The 19,583-nt window shown below is 41.1% G+C and overlaps 2 protein-coding genes across 4 annotated transcripts; both read left to right on the plus strand.

Moving 5' to 3' along the window:
* The first annotated feature begins 88 nt into the window (after positions 1 to 88).
* glrx2 (glutaredoxin 2) lies at positions 89 to 5,658 on the plus strand. 3 transcript variants are annotated; one of them, XM_085376247.1, is made up of 5 exons: positions 89 to 119; positions 270 to 306; positions 1,246 to 1,312; positions 2,610 to 2,786; positions 5,468 to 5,658. In XM_085376247.1, exons 3-5 carry the CDS (start codon positions 1,247 to 1,249, stop codon positions 5,630 to 5,632), a joined length of 408 nt encoding a protein of 135 aa, XP_085232373.1. In that variant the 5' UTR covers positions 89 to 119; positions 270 to 306; position 1,246; the 3' UTR covers positions 5,633 to 5,658. The 3 variants fall into 3 exon arrangements, with proteins under 3 accessions (XP_085232373.1, XP_085232372.1, XP_085232371.1); XM_085376246.1 differs by lacking the exon at positions 270 to 306 and having other exon boundaries at positions 90 to 119; XM_085376245.1 differs by having other exon boundaries at positions 96 to 306.
* Positions 5,659 to 6,853: 1,195 nt separating this feature from the next.
* Positions 6,854 to 19,568, plus strand: uchl5 (ubiquitin carboxyl-terminal hydrolase L5). Its single transcript, XM_085375719.1, has 11 exons — positions 6,854 to 7,022; positions 7,431 to 7,494; positions 7,571 to 7,676; positions 8,138 to 8,263; positions 9,555 to 9,616; positions 9,815 to 9,945; positions 10,199 to 10,262; positions 10,351 to 10,453; positions 17,944 to 18,057; positions 18,196 to 18,294; positions 18,920 to 19,568. The coding sequence occupies exons 1-11, from the start codon at positions 6,947 to 6,949 to the stop codon at positions 18,962 to 18,964; spliced, it is 990 nt and encodes a 329-aa protein (XP_085231845.1). The 5' UTR covers positions 6,854 to 6,946; the 3' UTR covers positions 18,965 to 19,568.
* Positions 19,569 to 19,583: the final 15 nt, after the last annotated feature.

The raw sequence follows: 19,583 nt of genomic DNA on the forward strand, positions 1-19,583 counted from the left end.
TTAAAGACTGCTTTATAGTTTGTTTGTGTTTTTTTAATTCGAGCGTTACATTCACGCTGCGACTTGCGTCAGAAACTACTTCCGGTGTCCACGTAAGGTAGGCATCAGGCGTAAACAGTGTAAGTATCGTGCTATAGTAAGTGTATAGCATCTGGCAGGGCTAGTGTAGCCTCAGAACGGCTCCTACACTAATCTTATGTTTTATCCAGGGCAAAGACGTAATTGTTTTGTTGCGGTGTGCTCTGTCTTCGCCATGTTTTTTCACGCAGGATGTCTTCGTAGTTTGCTATGGACCGGCTGTCGAAGGTCATTCTCACTTGTTTGACTATAGCAACTAGCTGTCGATCTGAAAAATCACCCCCACACCAAATTTATAAAGAAATATTCCTCTGCTTGGTAACGTAAGCAAATAATACTACATGGGTGGACAACATTGCCCGCTCCCAGGAGCTCATAATTCTTGTTAATTCACTCCCGCATGCTGCATGCTTTACCGTCTGTCATCATAACTTCCCGTGATTTAACATGAAATTAATTTTAAATGACTTTCTCATTAACAAATACACCTATTCGCGGCCTCTTGATCAAAAGGATCCTTCTGAAAAATTCGGCATACTTAATATAAATTAACTTTACATTATTGCTTTAAATATCAGTCTTTATCCCCGGCGTGCCGGCTGTTATCAGCGTTAGCAAACGCTACCTATACAGTCTTAACTCGATTAAGCGGTGGTAGCTAGGCATAAGAAACGATAAAAATGGCACTAAAAGATATGCCGATTATAAAAGAAGGCGGTCACTTTTCATTTAACATACAGAGCCACGTTTTATGGAGCGTTGTTAGTTTGTTATTGCCGTGCCGCCGGCTCAGTGTTGCCAGATCCTGATGGTGTTTGGCTTGTCTTGCCCAGTGCCAATGAGAAGCGAGTGCAGTGCTAATCCTGGATTACCAAGCGCACGAACCTTACTGCAGTTTAAGACCAGCGGCACAAGTGAATATTAAAATTGACCTACAGTAAACATGGTTATAATCAGAGCAGCAGTTATCCTTCAGTTAGATCTTATTTTGATGGCTCTGATATGTCCTCTCTTCGTCTCTTCCTTTCATATCTTCAGCTTCGTCTATGGACCTCTGCCTGCTTCTTGTGTGTCAGTTAATTCCACTTGATTCACAAGATCAGCACTGGACCAGTTGCCTCAAACACTGCATTTTATAATCATGTGAGTGTGATTTTTCTTTTCCAGAATGGGGAATTTAACCTCCTCCCATCCAAGGGGTCTGTCCAGCACTGCCTGTTTACAGTACGTTCAGGTAAGACCTGCTACATACAAGCAGTTTGTTACTTTGCTGGGTATGGTAGCGTGCAGTGGGTCTTTGTGTAACTTGTTTTCAGTTGTGCAGGTCTCACAGGCTTATGTATTTTTTATGGATACACAGCCATGACATATTCTGTCTGATTCAATACATGTTTTACCTGAAGACTTTTGAATTAAACATATGTCATGCAGCACACCTAGAAGTGACATGTGTGAATACACGTGTTCACAAACAAATATAAATAAATCTGTGACAAGGCCCTGTAATGTTTCAGGGGTATGCCCATCTACTGTAGACTGCATGAAAATGGGTGTAAGGTCTGGGTCTGAAAAGTGAAGCCTTAAATCTGCATTCTTTTTAAGTGCCACCAGGGGGCGGTATGCGTGGCTACAGAAACTGAAGGTACTGCAGAAATTTATGAGGAAAACTGGCTCTAATTTAGTAAATTATGGTCATTCATCTTGTGCGGCTGCATTTTACATACTTGCCTCTAGTATAGGTGTTATATCGGTCCATTACACAGTAGTCAGTCAACAAATCTTTCCATTAAATGACCTGAGTGTGATTACAAAGTGCACAACTGCATGCATCAAGATGCCTTGAGGTTTTCTTGTGCACATCAGTTTTACACTTCTCCAGATCAGTCGCTCTGTGGTATCAGAGCATGTCATCTTGTCAGTGGCATGTTTAACTTTGAAGGCGGTCTGCTTATGAGTGGAGGTGACATCCTAAAATCCATTAAGACACCACCGACTCATCAATAATTAGAAATGTGTTTTAGCCACATGAAGAATGGGCAATCTTTTAGAAACTTCTTAACTTTAAAACAAAGTCTTGTGCATTCAAATTGACTGCATCCTTAAACTTAAAGGCCTTTGCATTCAGGTGTTCCAAACAGGCAAAAATTCAAATAAAACTGGTGGTTAATCAGAATTCTTTCTACATCTGTTGACTATATTCCAGCTAAAGCTATAGATCTGTGGTTACTGACGTTACCTCCTTTACCAGCTTACCCTCAAGTGAGTAGAGCAGACAACACTCTGGTGATGAATCATCAATCTGCTAGAAAGAATGCAAAGAGGAGGAGCCGTCGTCATGCTGGTGTAGAAATGTGCTTGTTGCCCTCAAAAAGGAAGCCGTGAAACTTCCACCATAATTCTGCAATTGGGTCTCTGCCCGAAGTGGAGATAAAATCCTTCTCGCCCTTCACCAACTTGATTCCTGCTATGCTGAAGCTGTTTCTGGACTCCACACTCATAACTAAGTATTCTAATTGTGTCTGCCCTTTCAGGATGTGGTGTCACAGAACTGTGTTGTGATATTTTCCAAGACCACCTGCCCATATTGTAAAATGGCCAAAAACGTCTTCAACGAAATTGGCGCAACCTACAAAGTGATCGAACTGGATGAGCACAATGACGGGCGGAGTCTGCAAGAGGCCCTAGCTCAGATGACCGGTGCCAGGACGGTAAGAAGGACCTCACCTTCGTGTGCTTTTTTTTTTTTTTTAAGTAGAAGAAGAATCAAAACACACATCTCTGACAGCTTGTTTGTTCTGGCAGCTCTGCCTTCAAGTTAAATTTAGGTGGAGTTAACAAGCATCTTTGTTGGGGTTGCAGCCAAGATTGAGGACTTTATAGGCGCTCAGAATAGCTGACTCTGAGTCAGGATGAATCCCCATAGCAAGTCCCATCTTTTTACATCATAGCCTTTGCTCTGTTGCTCTTTAGTCACTTTCCAATATGCGAGAGTTCTGAAAACATGGAAACGAGGAAGGCTGTCCGCACATGAACACTGTGCATTAAAACAATGAAGCTGAAAAACACATACATAGGCCGTCTGCTTTACCTTCAGGTGTATGCCACTGCAGCCTTGCTCATGTTCCCTGGCCTCAGCTTGAAAGCTGTGAAAGTTGATAATGAATTTTATAATTCAAAATAGGAGCATCTCGACTCAGGGTCGCTGTTAGGGTATGTATTTGTTTTGTTTTTTATCAGAGAAGCCACGCATGTCCTTGTGCTCGTACACGTTATCTGTGAAGTGTTATCGAACCAGATGTTTCAAAGCCCATGTAACTAATAAAGAACAGCACGTAATTTAAATCACCTTGATACTTTTATAGTCTAAATATTTAATCATTACATTTTCATGGCAAATTGAACAACATCTTGCTGCCCACCATCCACAAGGGGGCAGCAGCCCACATTTAGGGGCTCATCGATTTCAACAACTATGTCAAACTTGCAGCCCCTTGGCGTGAACTAGCACCTCCAAAAAGGCCAGTCTGGACCACTGGATCCAGTATTGCTGAGCATGAGGATGTATGCTGTCTTTTTCCTTTTAATTACAAAGTATCTACTCTTTCTGTAATTCCATCCATTTTCTGCTACTTGTCCAGGTCTGGGTTGTGGGGGCAGCAGTCTAAGCACAGATGCCCAGGCCACCATCTCCCCAGCCATCTCCTTCAGCTCTTGCAGCTGAGGCATTCCCAAGCCAGCCTAGAGAGATCTAATTTCTCAAGCATTGCCCAGGTCTGCCCCAGGGCCTCCTCCCGCTTGAAAAATGCCAAACAAACTCACTTAGAAGGCATTATAGTCAGGTGTCTGAACCACCTCAGGAGTAGTGGCTGTACTGTTAGTCCTTCCTGAATAACCAGGCTCCTCACCAGGGTCAGCGATAGGGCTGAACGATATATCGCATTTGCGATAATATCGCGACATGATCAAGTGCAATTTTCTAACCGCAAAGGCTGCGATTATACTCTGGACATGTCCAAATTCATGGGCTGCATCCTCCTGAGGCCGCATTTGTAGACCGATTACGTCACAGCGACGTGCCGAAGGCTGTCCAAATTACTACCATATCCCAGAATTCATAGCGCGGCCCAGCCAAACTCCAGTTTCCAGCAATGGCGGCCGCTACTAAGTTTTAAAATTACTCATACTAATCTTTCTGGGTCACAAAATAAACTTTTAACATATTTTCAGGCGAGAAAGTAGTTGTGTAAACCTCAAATATCTGCTCGGTTTATCAAGATATCCCATATTTGCAAAAGTGCTTCGACGTTTTCAGAGGCGTCTGCTACCCACCAGCTCGACAGCTAGCCGGGAGCTCGAGGGTTACTGATGCGGCCGAGAACGGCACAACTCCCGGCACATCATTTTCAGATCACCGCGGAGTTTCGCTGCTCGGGTTAAACGTAATATATAAGTCACTTAGACAACCTAAAAATGTTATTGTTGGGCTTTTTTCAGTGTTTTGTTTGTTCGTGAGTAAATCGGTTTGGCTGAGATTAAAGTTATTAGATTAGATAAAATAAAACTTTATTAATCCCCCGGGTGGGTTCCTCCTTGGTTTTCGCACAGCTGACTAAACGTCAAACAGAAAACTTATTAAACAGAAGTATGAGACAGTCGAGAATTTACACCAGTGTCTGGTTATATTTTAGATAGCAAGAAGCAGACGGCCGAGTTTATTAAACTCCACCGAGACAGCGGTGACGCTAATCAGAACTAGCCTTCTGATTAGCTAATCAGAAGGCTAGACCGTCCAATTTCACACCTTTAAACTTTAAAGGCGTGTTTGTGTGTGTGTTTATACAATTGCATCACCTCATGTCATCATAACAGAGGTCTGTCTTCCAGGAAAGAACAGTTTAAAATTAATGTAATATAGTATTGGCCATACTATATGATGTATTGCTTGTCTTTGTTTAATAATACAGAAGACAAAGACCTTAAAAAATAATCGCATATCGCATCGCAATCGCAATATTGGGGCAAAAAATCGCAATTAGATTATTTTCCATAATCGTTCAGCCCTAGTCAGCGAGCCCTTGGAGGTGGCCCATTTCCTCTACTTGTATTCTTTAGATCACTAGCTGCTCCTACTTTAAGTTGTAAAAATTCATTAACAGCTCACACAGCTGTCAAGTTGGGGCCAAGAAAGAACACAAACAAACCTGGAGCTACAAATAGACTGTGTGTGGGTCTTGAATGCAAGGACAGATTGGAGATGTGAGATGGCACATGAAACTTGGGGGAAAAAACCTAACCTAATCTGAAATCGTTGATCATTAGCAACTCATTCATAGCATGCTAAAGTCTGTATCCCCCTGACACCCTCCCCCCTCTTTTTTTCTCTGTTTAGGTCCCAAGAGTCTTTGTCAATGGCCATTGCATTGGGGGCGGGTCTGATACCAAACAGCTCCATCAGCAAGGAAAGCTGGTGCCTCTGATCGAGCAGTGTGCTTCCTGCTGTGCTGCCACAGGCTCTGAAGGCTCAGGCGCCAGACAGTTTGAGGCGGCCAAATGACTAACCGTTCTTACGGTTTTTATCAATGCACCACTTATCACATGTTTGCTTGAGCTCATGGTACAAGGTGTACATTGCTTGAGCATGACTATAGTATTTATGCATCAAAGTGCGGTGGATACTTGATGTAAAAATACATTTTCATCCAGGGATGTACATTATTATGATAATGATGATGATATTGTTTTTAATATTATTGTTATGGCCTCTGTGTAAAGCGTGGGATTGCTGTATTACTCGTACAGCACTTGTACATGTTTGTTTTATTGAACAATATTACACTTCACTGAACTGTGAACATCTTGATGTATTGATTCTACCTTAGCCGTTGGTTTTTATTTCAGGTAACTTTTCATATTTTGCAAGAGCAAAAGAGGTACACTTTGTAAAAATATGCAGAGTATTGTGCTGTTATTTGCATAAAATGTGAATAAATTTAGTAATTTGTGTATTTTTTTTGCAGTTGTCCTATTGCTTTCTACCACCCCTAAGCAGTCGCGGGGGATTGCTGCCCGTTCCTGGTTCTGCCAGGGGTTTCTTCCTGTTAAAAGGTTTTTTTTTCCTTCCTACTGTCCCCAAGTACTTGCTAAAAGAGGGGGTAATTGATTTTTGAGGTTTTCACTGTATTATTGTAGGGTATTTTCCTTATAGTAGAAAGTGCCTTGAGGCGACTGCTCTTATGATTTTTGCTATTTAAATAAAACACAATTGAACTGAAGTAGACTGATAAGAAATCCTGTTACAAATATACGCATTATGGACAATCTTTAGGTCACGCCAACATTAAGAAGTTCCTGAATCTTTGACTTTAGAGCTAGACATTGAATTCATTAAATTAGTAAATAATAATTACTACAAAAAATAGAGTGAATAATGATTTTCACATATTAAATATGAAGGAAATTCCGTTATAAAGTCGCAATGTGTCCCTTCTACAAAGGGCGCTCCATATGTCAATGCTTCACCTCACATGAGGGCGGGTACTGGTTGCCTTGCCGGGAGAAAGAGATTGTTTTTATTATTTCTATATTTGTTTTTATGCATTTATTTTTTTTAAACAATGTAGTCACGGATGTTGTTAATAGGATGTTAGTAATCGAATTTTTTTTTCTTCTTTGCCAATTACACCATTCCCGTGCGTTGTACGCTGTGAAACAAAACGCGCGCAACCATCGCGTCCACATTGCGCCGCATCACGGTGAGGTCATTGTCGTGCTGCGGTTAAATTAGCCTGGCTAACGGGAGCAGTGCACTGCTAAGCTATTAGCATTTCGTTTATGTGTGCTGTAGGCTGAATAAGTAACAGTGTGAAGGATGTCTGGAAGTGCAGGAGAGTGGTGTCTCATGGAGAGCGACCCCGGGGTTTTCACGGAGCTCATAAAAGGTTTCGGTGAGTGACTCGTAGGGTGACGCTAGCGGCTCATTGAATGTAACGTGGCTGTCTCGACAAGCTAGCTAGGTGGTTAACTGGATACAGTAAAGCTAACAATAGCTTCCAAATTGCTACTTCTTACTTTTGTATTGCAACAGGAAAATTTTTTTGCATACTGTGCATCTTTATTACACCTTAATGTTGAATGATTTGCTTGTAATAATTGGGTCGCTACTTTAATTGGGCGAGCTAAATAGCTAGCATTACTCAGCGTTCAAAACAACGCGCGTGAAAGCAACCCCTTTGACATGTGTCGTGCATTCTCAGCTGTCAGACTACAAATGCTTTCTCTCCGTTAGTTAATGGTTACTTGAACGGTAATTAGCAATGTAAATAAATGTTCGCTGCTTCACTTGTCATTGTCAGGCTGCAGAGGAGCCCAGGTTGAAGAGATATGGAGTATGGAGCCAGAGAACTTTGAAAACTTGAAGTATGTTCATCTACACCTCTTATCTTGCATGCCTCTGCTAAAGACAGGTCTTTTTAATGTATGTGTTTTGTTACAGACCCGTTCACGGGTTGATTTTCCTGTTTAAGTGGCAGCCTGGTGAAGAGCCAGCAGGATCAATTGTCCAGGATTCAAGACTTGATCACATCTTCTTTGCCAAGCAGGTACTCTTAGCATTACAATTAATGTCCCTGTGTTCATTTAGATGCATTTGACTCACTATCTTCACTGCAGAAGCAATGCATTTTCCAGTTAGTTAGTGTTGGTGGCGCTTACCAGACGAGAAATGAAGTGGCTCTGCAAAAGGCTCTAGTTCATTCACATTGGAAAATGAGTGAGATAATAAATTGCAGCACATCTTACTTGGCTGGATAAATCTCACTAAGCCCACACCAAAGGATGCTGCTCCTCAGTGTAAAAAAAAAAAAAAAAAAAAAAAAATATATATATATATATATCTTGAGATACCTGATCTGCAGAAAATGTTTAAAGTTATATTTTTTTGTTAAATGTTTATGTTCATTATGTTTATGATCAACATGCAGATCCCACTTCCAGTCTCGTGTCATAGTTTGTTTTTAATTGGTCTATTTATTTTGTGCCTCTCTGATCTGTGTGTTTCCAGGTCATTAACAACGCTTGTGCCACCCAGGCCATCATCAGTGTTTTGCTCAACTGCTCTCATCCTGACATGTTGCTCGGCGATACGCTGACGGAGTTCAGAGAGTTTTCACAGAGTTTTGATGCAGCTGTACGTCAATGGTATTTTTGTCTCAAATCCAAATTTAAAAAATAAATAAAAAAGGAAGGGGAAAAATCTAACCGAAAAATAGATTTCAAGACATTTTATTATTTTATACATTTTATGAGATGACTCAGCCATCTGTCCTTCAGATTGTCGTGAGAACCATACTGACTCAGTATAGTTTGGTTTTTTTGTTGTTGTTGTTGTTTTAGGGTTGTTTTTTTTTATCGCATAAAGAGGAAAAAAGAAAACATTTTCAGCAGCATTGTAGTGTAGCGGTTAGCACTGTTGCCTCACAGCAAGCTAGTCCTAGGTTTGAACAGCCATCGTGCACCCAGGGCTTTTTGGTGTGGAGCTCTTTTTTCTGTGCAAGTTCTCCCCTGGCGCCCTGGTTTCCTCCCACAGTTCAAAGGCATGTGTGGGTTTGGGTCATGTGTGATTCTAAATTGGCAGTAAGTGGGAATGTGAGCGTAAATGATTGTCAGTCTTGTGACAGTCTGGTGACCTGTCCTGGGCATAGATAGCTTTTTAGCTAGCCTTTCACACTATGAGAGCCGGGATAAGCAAATATTTTTGTTGGGAAGCCTTAGCTACTCGAAGCACTTAAGACTACAAGCCACATTTTACCCATGTATACATCGGTTTGCACTCTAGACTCTGAGCGCTCACACCCATGCATGTCTGTGGATTGTGGGGGGAAAATGAATACCCAACCACACTGAGAAGATGCAGACTCCACAAAGAGAAATCCCAGCTAATCCACAGACTAGATTAGGAGTTATTCATGGACCACAGCAGTATTCTTGGGCAAGATTCATTTATTGGAGTCTTAGTGTTGGATAGAAAGAACATAGACAAGGGAAAGAAACACTTGTAGAATGAGACATGTTGTATAAAACACTCAAGTTGAGTATAAAAGTGCTACATAAGAACCAGTCCATTTACCATTTTAAAGATGTTAACTCATTAGCCTGTATCATTGTCAAAGTTCATGCATTTGTAACAAAGATCAGTTCAAAATTCAACGAGATCTGAGGATTGTTTTTAATTGTATACGGACCTCGACCTCTATAGACAGACATGGGAAGGCTCGGCGGCTCCGCAATCATGTTGACACATTGTTCTAATGAACAGTAGCATCAGTCGGTTTATTATATGTACTATACGTTGGTAGCAGTCAGTAATATAATAATTTACTGTAATGACTTGTTAACAAGCTATTTAAACACATGATGAGAAAAGAATTAAGTGGTGTCTTGTGACGACCCGTAAAATCAGCATCTTCTCCTCTCCTCAGATGAAAGGTTTGGCTCTCAGCAACTCAGAAGTGATCCGACAAGTTCACAACAGCTTTGCCAGGTGAGGCTCTGCTCCTGTCATTTCCAGCTGGGGAAGATGAAAAATAAAAGAGATTGGTCGATTTGTTTGTCAGTGGACGAGTGTGCCTTTTTTGTAAGACGGGCAAATGTGAGAGTCACTTCTGTTCTGTCCTGCATCCTCGCTTGCTCGATAATTTGTGTATGAGGTTTTTTGTAATTGTGTTTTTTGCGTTTGCAGACAGCAAATGTTTGAATTTGATGCAAAGTCTTCGGCGAAGGACGAGGACGCATTCCACTTTGTGAGCTACGTTCCTGTAAATGGCAGGCTATATGAGCTGGACGGGCTTCGAGAGGGGCCGATCGACCTGGGTAAGCAGAAAAATGTCCTTTGTTATTTTTTTCATTATGGTTTTAATAGCTTAGTACAAACTGACAGTTTAATGTTTAAAGTCCCTCGGTGTGCAGCCCTGCTGTGCACAGCTGATTTTTGTCTTCTTGGCTGTGCTCCATTCCTCATAAAGCTGCCTGTTTTTTATGATGATGTAGAGTGCGTGCTTGGGGTTAGTGCAGGTGTCAGTGTATGCGCTATTATTATTATTTTTTTCCTGTTTTTTGTCACCAGGTGCATGCAACCAGGATGACTGGATCAGCGCAGTCCGCCCTGTGATTGAGAAAAGAATACAGAAGTAAACATTGTGTGTTGTACATGTATTTCACGAACGGCTTGCGTTAACCAGATACTTTGTAATTACACGTCATTGTTTCCTTCTTCAGGTACAGTGAGGGAGAGATCCGGTTCAACCTAATGGCCATCGTGTCTGACAGAAAAATGATATATGAGAGGAAAATTGCGGAGCTCCAGGCCCAGCTTACTGAGGTGAGAGGCAGTGAAAGGGGTTGAATCCAGTGAAGATGTGACAGAGAATCATTTTTTATTCTGTTGCTTTCTGCCTCTGAGGCAACCTGTATAATGCGTCAGCAGCTTTCAAAAGTTGGAGATCATAAAGCTCTGCTACACTGGAAGTGAAGAGAAAGAAAGAATTGAGGCAAGAAATGTTTTGTGGACTTCATCTATTCCTTTTTTCTTTTTTTTTTCCCATAAGTAATACGATGGGTCAGAGAGGAACTCGGTTGTCTGTCATGTTGATGGACAGGGTTGTAAATATTCTGTCATCTCATTTAACTTAATAACATTGCAATTTCAAACCCAGCTGAACCAAAATAACATGCAGAACAGAGTCCGTTTATGGGGATATGTAACCGAAACAGACTGCACATGTGTCATGTTGTCAAGACAACAGGCAAAAATGGACTGAAGCACGGTGCTTGCTTGAATATAAACAAATATAGCAGGGATGTTGCTGCAGAGGAAATTAGGGGTTGGCGGTATAAACGGTATACGGTAGAAACGATATAAATTTGGCCAATGGTAGAGATTTTTACTATACCACTCTACCGCGATTAGGGATGGGTATTGATAAGATTTTAACGATTCCGATTCCATTTTCGATTCTGTTTAACGATTCGATTCCTTATCGATTCTCTTATCGATTCTTTTTTTTTTTTTTTAAAGGAGAACACTAAAGTCGATTAGCTTAGAACTGTGTTTTATATCTTCTCTTTGAACAAGATAGAAATTTAGGAGTAACATGGCCTTACAAACCCAACAGTGAGATCTTAAGAGATCCAGCCTACGGCTCTTCAATGGGGTGTCACAGGGTCCCCAGGAAAAAAATGTATATGTAAAATAATAAAATAAATATTCTCCTGTAGCAATAACAAAGTTTAACATAAATTATTCTGTAGCAATTACACAAGAATATCCAGTAATGTCCCTGCCTACAATTAAACACATTCACTTACCAAAGTGAAATCGGGGGCATCTGCTGTGGCAAATGGGTGCAAGCCTTTGACCACAAACTTGGTCACTGCTCGGTGACATTCGTCTACGCTACCGTAGCAGTCTACGCTACCGGTAGACTGCAGCGAGAACTGCCAGCATCTGAGCCAGACTCTGTCTCTCTCATCATGGTTATCTAAATGCAACGCACAGTAATAGCAGGTTTTGTAATAAGGTAAATCGCGCTAACATAATATGCAATGCTAATTGATTAGTTACCTGCAGTATTAACGGGAGAGGACGTGGAAACGCTACCGCTGCTGCTGGGTTGAGCTTCGCTAGTCCGGAGCGGATCAAAAACACGACATTCGTTGAAAGCAATCGCGTGTTTTTTGAGCAAATGCTTTTGCATGTTCGTAGTGTTTCCTCCCTTTGATGAAATCTCTACTTTGCAAGTATTGCACGTTGCCCTCTTGTCATCCTTTCTCATAAAGTGTAACCAAACTTTTGAGCGTTTGTGCCGCTCAGGCGCCGTGTTTCCTACTGGGTAAAAGACGCTACTCAACGTGATGACGTCATTCGGGGCGAATCGTTTTTAAAAGTGGCAAACGATTCCAAGGAATTGAAACAGTGGGAACCGGTTCTCAACAAGAACCGGTTTTCGATACCCATCCCTAACCGCGATAGCGCATGTTGATGGTGTCATCAAGCTGCGCCTGTTTTGGTCGAAAGCATCGCAGCGGCTGCAAACAACATCATCTGCAAATTATGCCGGGCGACAGTCATAGCAAAGACACAAAGCACTTTTGGAATATGAGGAAAGCCAAAAACTGCGCTTCCTCCACTTCCCTACCATTGATTCATTAATGCTGAATTCTCTTGCAGCCGCTCTATTCCCGTGTTGTTGCAGTATATTAATGACTAACCTCGTTTTTTTGGATGGATTATCTCAGCTGTTCTCCTGACTGAAGTTTGGTCCGTTTATAGCCCCTAACCACCAGAAACCCTCACGTTTACTTTTATCGAGTGGAAAAAACTTAGCGTTCATCCTCCAGCTTCACTGTGCTAATGTTATGCTAACATAGCTGTGTCGCTAGCGATCACGTAGGACATCATTATATACCAGCTAGCCCAACTTCAGTAACCCTACAAATGTCACTGCTTAGTTTTCTGTCTTCATTTATGTTGGAAGTGATAGCAGAGCTGTACGTTTTAATTTTTTCAAATATCTCTCAGTCAGAACATGGCATACAGTGGGGCAAAAAAGTATTTAGTCAGCCACCGATTGTGCAAGTTCCCCCACCTAAAATGATGACAGAGGTCAGTAATTTGCACCAGAGGTACACTTCAACTGTGAGAGACAGAATGTGAAAAAAAAAATCCATGAATCCACATGGTAGGATTTGTAAAGAATTTATTCGTAAATTAGGGTGGAAAATAAGTATTTGGTCACCTCAAACAAGGAAAATCTCTGGCTCTCACAGACCTGTAACGTCTTCTGTAAGAAGCTTTTCTGTCCCCCACTCGTTACCTGTATGAATGGCACCTGTTTGAACTCATCATCTGTATAAAAGACACCTGTCCACAGCCTCAAACAGTCAGACTCCAAACTCCGCCATGGCCAAGACCAAAGAGCTTTCGAAGGACACCAGGAAAAGTATTGTAGACCTGCACCAGACTGGGAAGAGTGAATCTACAATAGGCAAGCAGCTTGGTGTGAAAAAATCAACTGTGGGAGCAATCATCAGAAAATGGAAGACATACAAGACCACTGATAATCTCCCTCGATCTGGGGCTCCACGCAAGATCTCATCCCGTGGGGTCAAAATGATCATGAGAACGGTGAGCAAAGATCCCAGAACCACACGGGGGGACCTGGTGAATGACCTGCAGAGAGCTGGGACCAAAGTAACAAAGGTCACCATCAGTAACACACTACAACGGCAGGGAATCAAATCCCGCAGTGCCAGACGTGTTCCGCTGCTGAAGCCAGTGCAGGTCCAGGCCCGTCTGAAGTTTGCCAGAGAGCACATGGATGATACAGCAGAGGATTGGGAGAATGTCATGTGGTCAGATGAAACCAAAGTAGAACTTTTTGGTATAAACTCAACTCGTCGTGTTTGGAGGAAGAAGAATACTGAGTTGCATCCCAAGAACACCATACCTACTGTGAAGCATGGGGGTGGAAACATCATGCTATGTGGCTGTTTTTCTGCCAAGGGGACAGGACGACTGAGCCGTGTTAAGGACAGAATGAATGAGGCCATGTATCGTGAGATTTTGAGCCAAAACCTCCTTCCATCAGTGAGAACTTTGAAGATGAAACGAGGCTGGGTCTTCCAACATGACAATGATCCAAAACACACCGCCCGGGCAACAAAGGAGTGGCTCCGTAAGAAGCATTTGAAAGTCCTGGAGTGGCCTAGCCAGTCTCCAGACCTCAACCCCATAGAAAATCTGTGGCGGGAGTTGAAAGTCCGTGTTGCTCGGCGACAGCCCCAAAACATCACTGCTCTCGAGAAGATCTGCATGGAGGAATGGGCCAAAATACCAGCTACTGTGTGTGCAAACCTGGTAAAGACCTATAGTAAACGTTTGACCTCTGTTATTGCCAACAAAGGTTATGTTACAAAGTATTGAGTTGTATTTTTGTTATTGACCAAATACTTATTTTCCACCCTGATTTACCAATAAATTCTTTACAAATCCTACCATGTGGATTCATGGATTTTTTTTTTTTCACATTCTGTCTCTCACAGTTGAAGTGTACCTCTGGTGCAAATTACTGACCTCTGTCATCATTTTAGGTGGGGGAACTTGCACAATCGGTGGCTGACTAAATACTTTTTTGCCCCACTCTATCATGTTTAGGTGGAAACTAGCGAGCTAACTTCTAACTCCGTTGAATTGAATAAATTCTGTTTTCATGGATGCCTGGATGTTAAACTTAATTGTTACACCTGGTAAAGCAGCAACGCTGATAATTTGATTAAAGATGAAATAATTTAGACAGTTTTTAACTCTCATTGATGCCCCAGTGTTCGTTTTACTGTGGGACCTGAAGCAGATGGAGTTTTGGACCCAGATTACTTCACAAGGCTCCTGACAACGACAGCCATAATGCTCCGACAATCCATCAGGTGGTGCAGCTTCGTAGCTTACCAAAGTTGTACTAAAACATTTTTGACAGATTTTTGAGTGCTGTGTACCACATAAAATCAGTTTGAGGTCAGTAAGAACAACCAGAATTCACACATAAGGCACACTGTCGATTTTTGAGAAAATTAAAGGATTTTAAATGTGCCTTATAGTGTGTAAAATACGTTATAGAGAAGAAAATAATATATCGCGATATATATCGTTACCGCACATGCTTCAAATTATACCATGATAGGGGTTTTAGGCCATATCCCCCAGCCCTAGAGGAAATTCATTTGTCCCTCTTGTTTCAAAACAGCTGCCAAATGACCTCGAGAGAGGTTCCGAGCTCCATCTGAACCAACTTTCAAATGTACACTTCAAGTTTGAACTACAAAACATTCATAGCAGGGTATACTTTATTATTATTATTATTATTATTATTATTATTATTAGTCCTTTATTTATACAGGTAAAAAATGTCATTGAGATTAAAAATCTCATTTTCAAGAGAGACCTGGCTTCATGGCAACGAAAGTCAAAATACACATACCACATAAGTATATAACATTTAAAACAAATACAATATCCCATACCCATTTATATTCTTAATGCGGGAACGTTCTATAGATGTCCAAACGTTTGTATGGGCTAGCAACTACCTGTGAAACAAACGTAAATTCTCAGTCTTCTCAAACAGGAAACAGACTTTTGTTGCTCCGCCTCGGTGGAAAAGCTACATGTTTAAAAGCTTTTTAAAAAACTCACTTTTTATATGAACAAATAAATTGAGATAAATGTGTAACTGTACATACTTGTGATTAATTTCAAACTGAATTTCTGTTATTACTGTGGCCGACCTGCAGTACCATCATGTCCCACCAGGGGCCCCCAACGCACACCTTAAATCAGTGCTGAAATGATGGGACTGAAGTACTGAAAACGTTTTACCTTTTGAATGAATATACAAGCAGAACGGCTGTAGAGGGGGAGAAACAACCCTGTTAGGGTTACTGTGAAACAGAAGCTCTGCGGGCCACTTTGAGGCCCATCTATGTATTAGTACGTAACGACAGCCTAACAGCTTTTTAAAATGGTAAAAGGAAAAGAAGCAAGCCGCTCTGAATTAAATTTAGGCTAAAGTCCGGCTGCGGATCTCTCCGTTCACTGCTAAGTTCTCCCTTCTTCTGTGTCACTTTTCCTTTTTTGGATGTGGAGCCCAAAGCTTGGGGAACGGAGCTTTTTGCCATTTATGTGTATACAGCTGTGCTCCCCACCACTGTCGAGGTTCAGGAAAGTTGAGACGATAAGGCAGGTGATGCAAACATTCACTTTTGTATCTATATAAGCTCGACATCAGTCATCATCAATGATGAATAAAAATGAAATGCCCACTGTTCATTTTCATATTCGTCTATTTTTTTTTTCTTTGCCCCCCATTATTAATTCAAAACCACAGTGAGCCACTGAAGATGAGCAGAGAGCACCATGTGGCTCTGGCTGTGGTTCAAGACTCCTTTTAGCTGTCAGTATTTCTGCTCATTGGTTCAGGATCAGAGATTGCATCAAAAAGACAAGCGTGGAAAAGTTTTACATCGGCTGCTGGCTTACACGAGTAAAAACTAAAAGTTAACCCAACTTTTCAAACAACACAAGAACTGCATATCATCTTACAGTAATGGATACTCTGCTGAACATAACTGGCCTTTTCTCATTCCTTCTGTTTAATAGTGAGACAGTTCCTTTTTTTTAGTCTCTCTGCACAGAAATTTATTTTCTTAAAGCTTTTGAAGGCAAACATTTGTAGGAACTTGTTTCAGAAAAGGAGTTTAAGACTGTCTACGGCTGATCTTTACGCTCTGACACTGGTTGAAATGTCAAACCTTATTCCACTGCTTGATAACGTATATTAGATAAAATATTGAGTTTACATGACCTGACATGAGTGAAAGATTTCATATTTATGAAATCAATGGGATTTCATGTATATGAAAGGGGCTGCACAGATACATGAGCCAAACATGGATATCAGCTTATCAGCAAATTGCCTGACATTTATTTATCTGTTCACATTCAGTTAATGATTGGAAGTTTCACAAAATCTGTGATTTGTAAAGGGTTAAGGATTTTAAGTCCCCGCTCCCCCCTTTTTAAGAGAGAGAATCTTTGAACTTCAAATTAAAATGAAAGAGTTGGAACAAATACAACTTGGCACCTTTTGCACTGTTAGAAAGCGGCCTGTTTGTTGCTGTTTAGCTGACCTTTATTTAAATACAGTTCAGGCTAGGGCTGTGGGATATGGCCAAAATCCCGATATAAGACATCTATCATCCCGATAACGATATAAATCACAAAAATTTAACATTTTCTGTAAATTCTGTGAATCTCGGGCAGCTCGACGTGTGTGAAGTGTTTCCAGCTGGGCGTCGTGTACCTGGAGTCGAGTGTTTTAACCGATGCATGAAACGATACATTTTTAGACACGTTTGAGTCTAAGGTTTATTTTTTTAGCACCTGACGGCTATTTTATGCTTCTCATCCGTAAACATTCTGCAAACTCTTTCACGTGATTCAGTTTATTTTGAAAAGTCTCAACAGGATCTTGAGCTTTATTGTGAAAGGTTTATGTGGAAAACAAACAAGCGGACACGCGATGATGGTTTTACCATCGTTGTTGCTAACGACAACGCATAAAAACAGGCGCTTGTCTGTCTGTAGTGTGGTTATATTAAATATAAGAGAAAGAGAGAACTTTAAGAAATTAATATAGCCACTACAGTGACCATCAAAACAATGAAAAATATATTGCTGTAAACAGTTTATTTTGCGACACCACAAAACAAACGATGGCGTAAAATGAAACGATAGACGTTTTTATATCGTCATCCGATATATATCGTTATATGAACAGCCCTAGTTCAGGCTGGTCCTGCTGACTGATCAGAATAGCAGGGCATAGGTTTGAGCTGTTTTTATTTGGGGTTTCAAAGTGGGGCCTGCCAGAGAAGAGCAGGTGTCTTAAGAGAGTGATGAAAGAAAGCTGGCCTCTCTCTGATTGAAAGCTTTAGGCCGTTGCCATGGTCCTGTGCACTGTTATGGGATGTTGCTGTAACTAACCACACCTAACATTCACAAAAGTTTTCTCAATGATGGGTGGAAGAATGTAAAAATGACTAAACATATTGTTCACTGCAGCTCATTATCTAGTGTCTTGCTTCTGTTAAGACTAATAAAATCGTTGCCTGTGTTATATTTCCATATCTTGGTGATTAAAGCCGTTTGCAGAGGTTTAGCTGCTGCGTGCGTTTCATCTACTTATCATCACCGTTTGTTCTGAGTGCAAGTATTCAGTGAGTGGACGGAAACCTTCTCCCGCCTTCTGTTTCCAGGATGAACCAATGGACACAGACCAGAGCAGCACGTTCCTCAGCTCCATCCAGTCAGAGATTGCCAAGTACCAGCTCCTTATTGAAGAAGAAAATCAGAAACTAAAAAGATATAAGGTGGGTCTCTTCTTCAGTAATAATTTCATAATGTTGCATGTGACGTGTCTTACAGAAAGCCGGTCCATGAAGAAGTAATTCTCCTTCCAGAAAGATTGGTGGATGCGGATTTTTTATTATTATTTTTCTTTCTTACAGATTGAAAATATTCGACGAAAGCACAACTACCTTCCTTTCATCATGGAGCTGTTGAAGACGCTGGCAGAGTACCAGCAGTTAATACCTTTGGTGGAGAAGGTAATTCCCCCCCACTTTCTCCAGCTTTCCACAGCCCTGTTTACTTTGAGCAGGCGAGTGTTCTCAGAAGACTCGAGTACTTTGACATTTTAAAACATTGTTCTTTTAACAAGCACATTATTTTAATTAATAAGCCGAGTGCTGCCAGCAGGTAGCTTTTATGAGCATTGGAGGAGTGATAATGAAATACCTTTTCTTAATGTGAAGGGTCTCTGTGAATTAAGAATTCCCTTTTGAGATTTTGGTGAGGGCATTTCTTTAAGAACACGCTGATTAGTGAAACTGTGTAGAAAGCCAGACTGTAATTGGCTTTTGTGTCCACTAGGGGGCAAACTTGATTTGAAAAGTAGGCGCTGTCTTTGAGTGAAGTAATTTCTGTTTATTAATACAGGACCTTTTCATGGGAAATAACTTTTCATTTCATTAATTGATTCCAACTGGACAACAAAAACAGAAAATAAATGTGTTTATTAATCTATTTGTAACTAGAGCATATGAGTTTAATTGTTGTGACTATGATAGTTTAATGGGAAATAACCAGAGGAATTATACAAAGAAATTACATTTGAAATGAGAAGGTCCTCCGTTGCTATTAATAAAAATGTCTCTGGGTTTGTTTCCCCAGGCGAAAGAGAAACAGAGTGCCAAAAAAGCCCAGGAGGCCAAGTGAACAAGAGCACACTATGATTTATACACACACACACGTCCATCCTAAACCCTACAGTCACCCCCCCCTCCCCTCCCACACACACACACACACACACTGTACCTGTCACATATGTATTAATGACCGAAGATGGTCTGCAGCACACTCTCACCATGGCAACCCATTAAACCATCCAGGACTGCCCTTCGGGTGTAGCCAAAAGACTGTCTGGCAAGGAAAAAAAGAAAAATCATGTGTCCATCAGCTCTAATGCATGCTCGAAGGAAAGCTGTTATCAAATGATGTTCTGTCTTATTTTCATAATAAAAATGTCTAGATGTTTGCGGACTGCTTGCTTTTATGGACCTGTATTATGCGTTCCCCTGATGTTTAGATGTGTCTGCAGATAGTTTACCCATCAGTGCTGTGTAGCTAAATTTCTACTAGTGGATCTTTGGCTCCATCTGGTGGTGTAGCGTTGAAATAGCAGGGCATGTATTTACTGTACTTCTTGAAGGCCGTGTATCAAGACTATTTTTTTCCAGGCTTTGTCATTTAATTAACATGGTGGCACACTCGTACTACAGCTGTTTTTCTAAAAGAGCTCCTACTTAAGCAATCAGACATTCAGATCTTTGTTTTA

This window comes from Diplotaxodon limnothrissa, linkage group LG17 (genome assembly GCF_057381915.1).
Source record: "Diplotaxodon limnothrissa isolate DT_005_m linkage group LG17, D_limnothrissa_male_GT1.1, whole genome shotgun sequence".
Taxonomy (NCBI): domain Eukaryota; kingdom Metazoa; phylum Chordata; class Actinopteri; order Cichliformes; family Cichlidae; genus Diplotaxodon; species Diplotaxodon limnothrissa.

Bases quoted from the DNA above. Each gene is read 5' to 3' on its own strand.
- uchl5 (XM_085375719.1), top strand. From the start codon at position 6,947: ATGTCTGGAAGTGCAGGAGAGTGGTGTCTCATGGAGAGCGACCCCGGG. The intron at 7,023-7,430 runs GTGAGTGACTCG...TGTCATTGTCAG, and splicing joins GGAGCTCATAAAAGGTTTCG to GCTGCAGAGGAGCCCAGGTT. The intron at 8,264-9,554 runs GTACGTCAATGG...TCCTCTCCTCAG, and splicing joins CACAGAGTTTTGATGCAGCT to ATGAAAGGTTTGGCTCTCAG.
- glrx2 (XM_085376245.1), top strand. From the start codon at position 197: ATGTTTTATCCAGGGCAAAGACGTAATTGTTTTGTTGCGGTGTGCTCT. The intron at 307-1,245 runs GTCATTCTCACT...TTTCTTTTCCAG, and splicing joins CTATGGACCGGCTGTCGAAG to AATGGGGAATTTAACCTCCT. The intron at 1,313-2,609 runs GTAAGACCTGCT...CTGCCCTTTCAG, and splicing joins CCTGTTTACAGTACGTTCAG to GATGTGGTGTCACAGAACTG.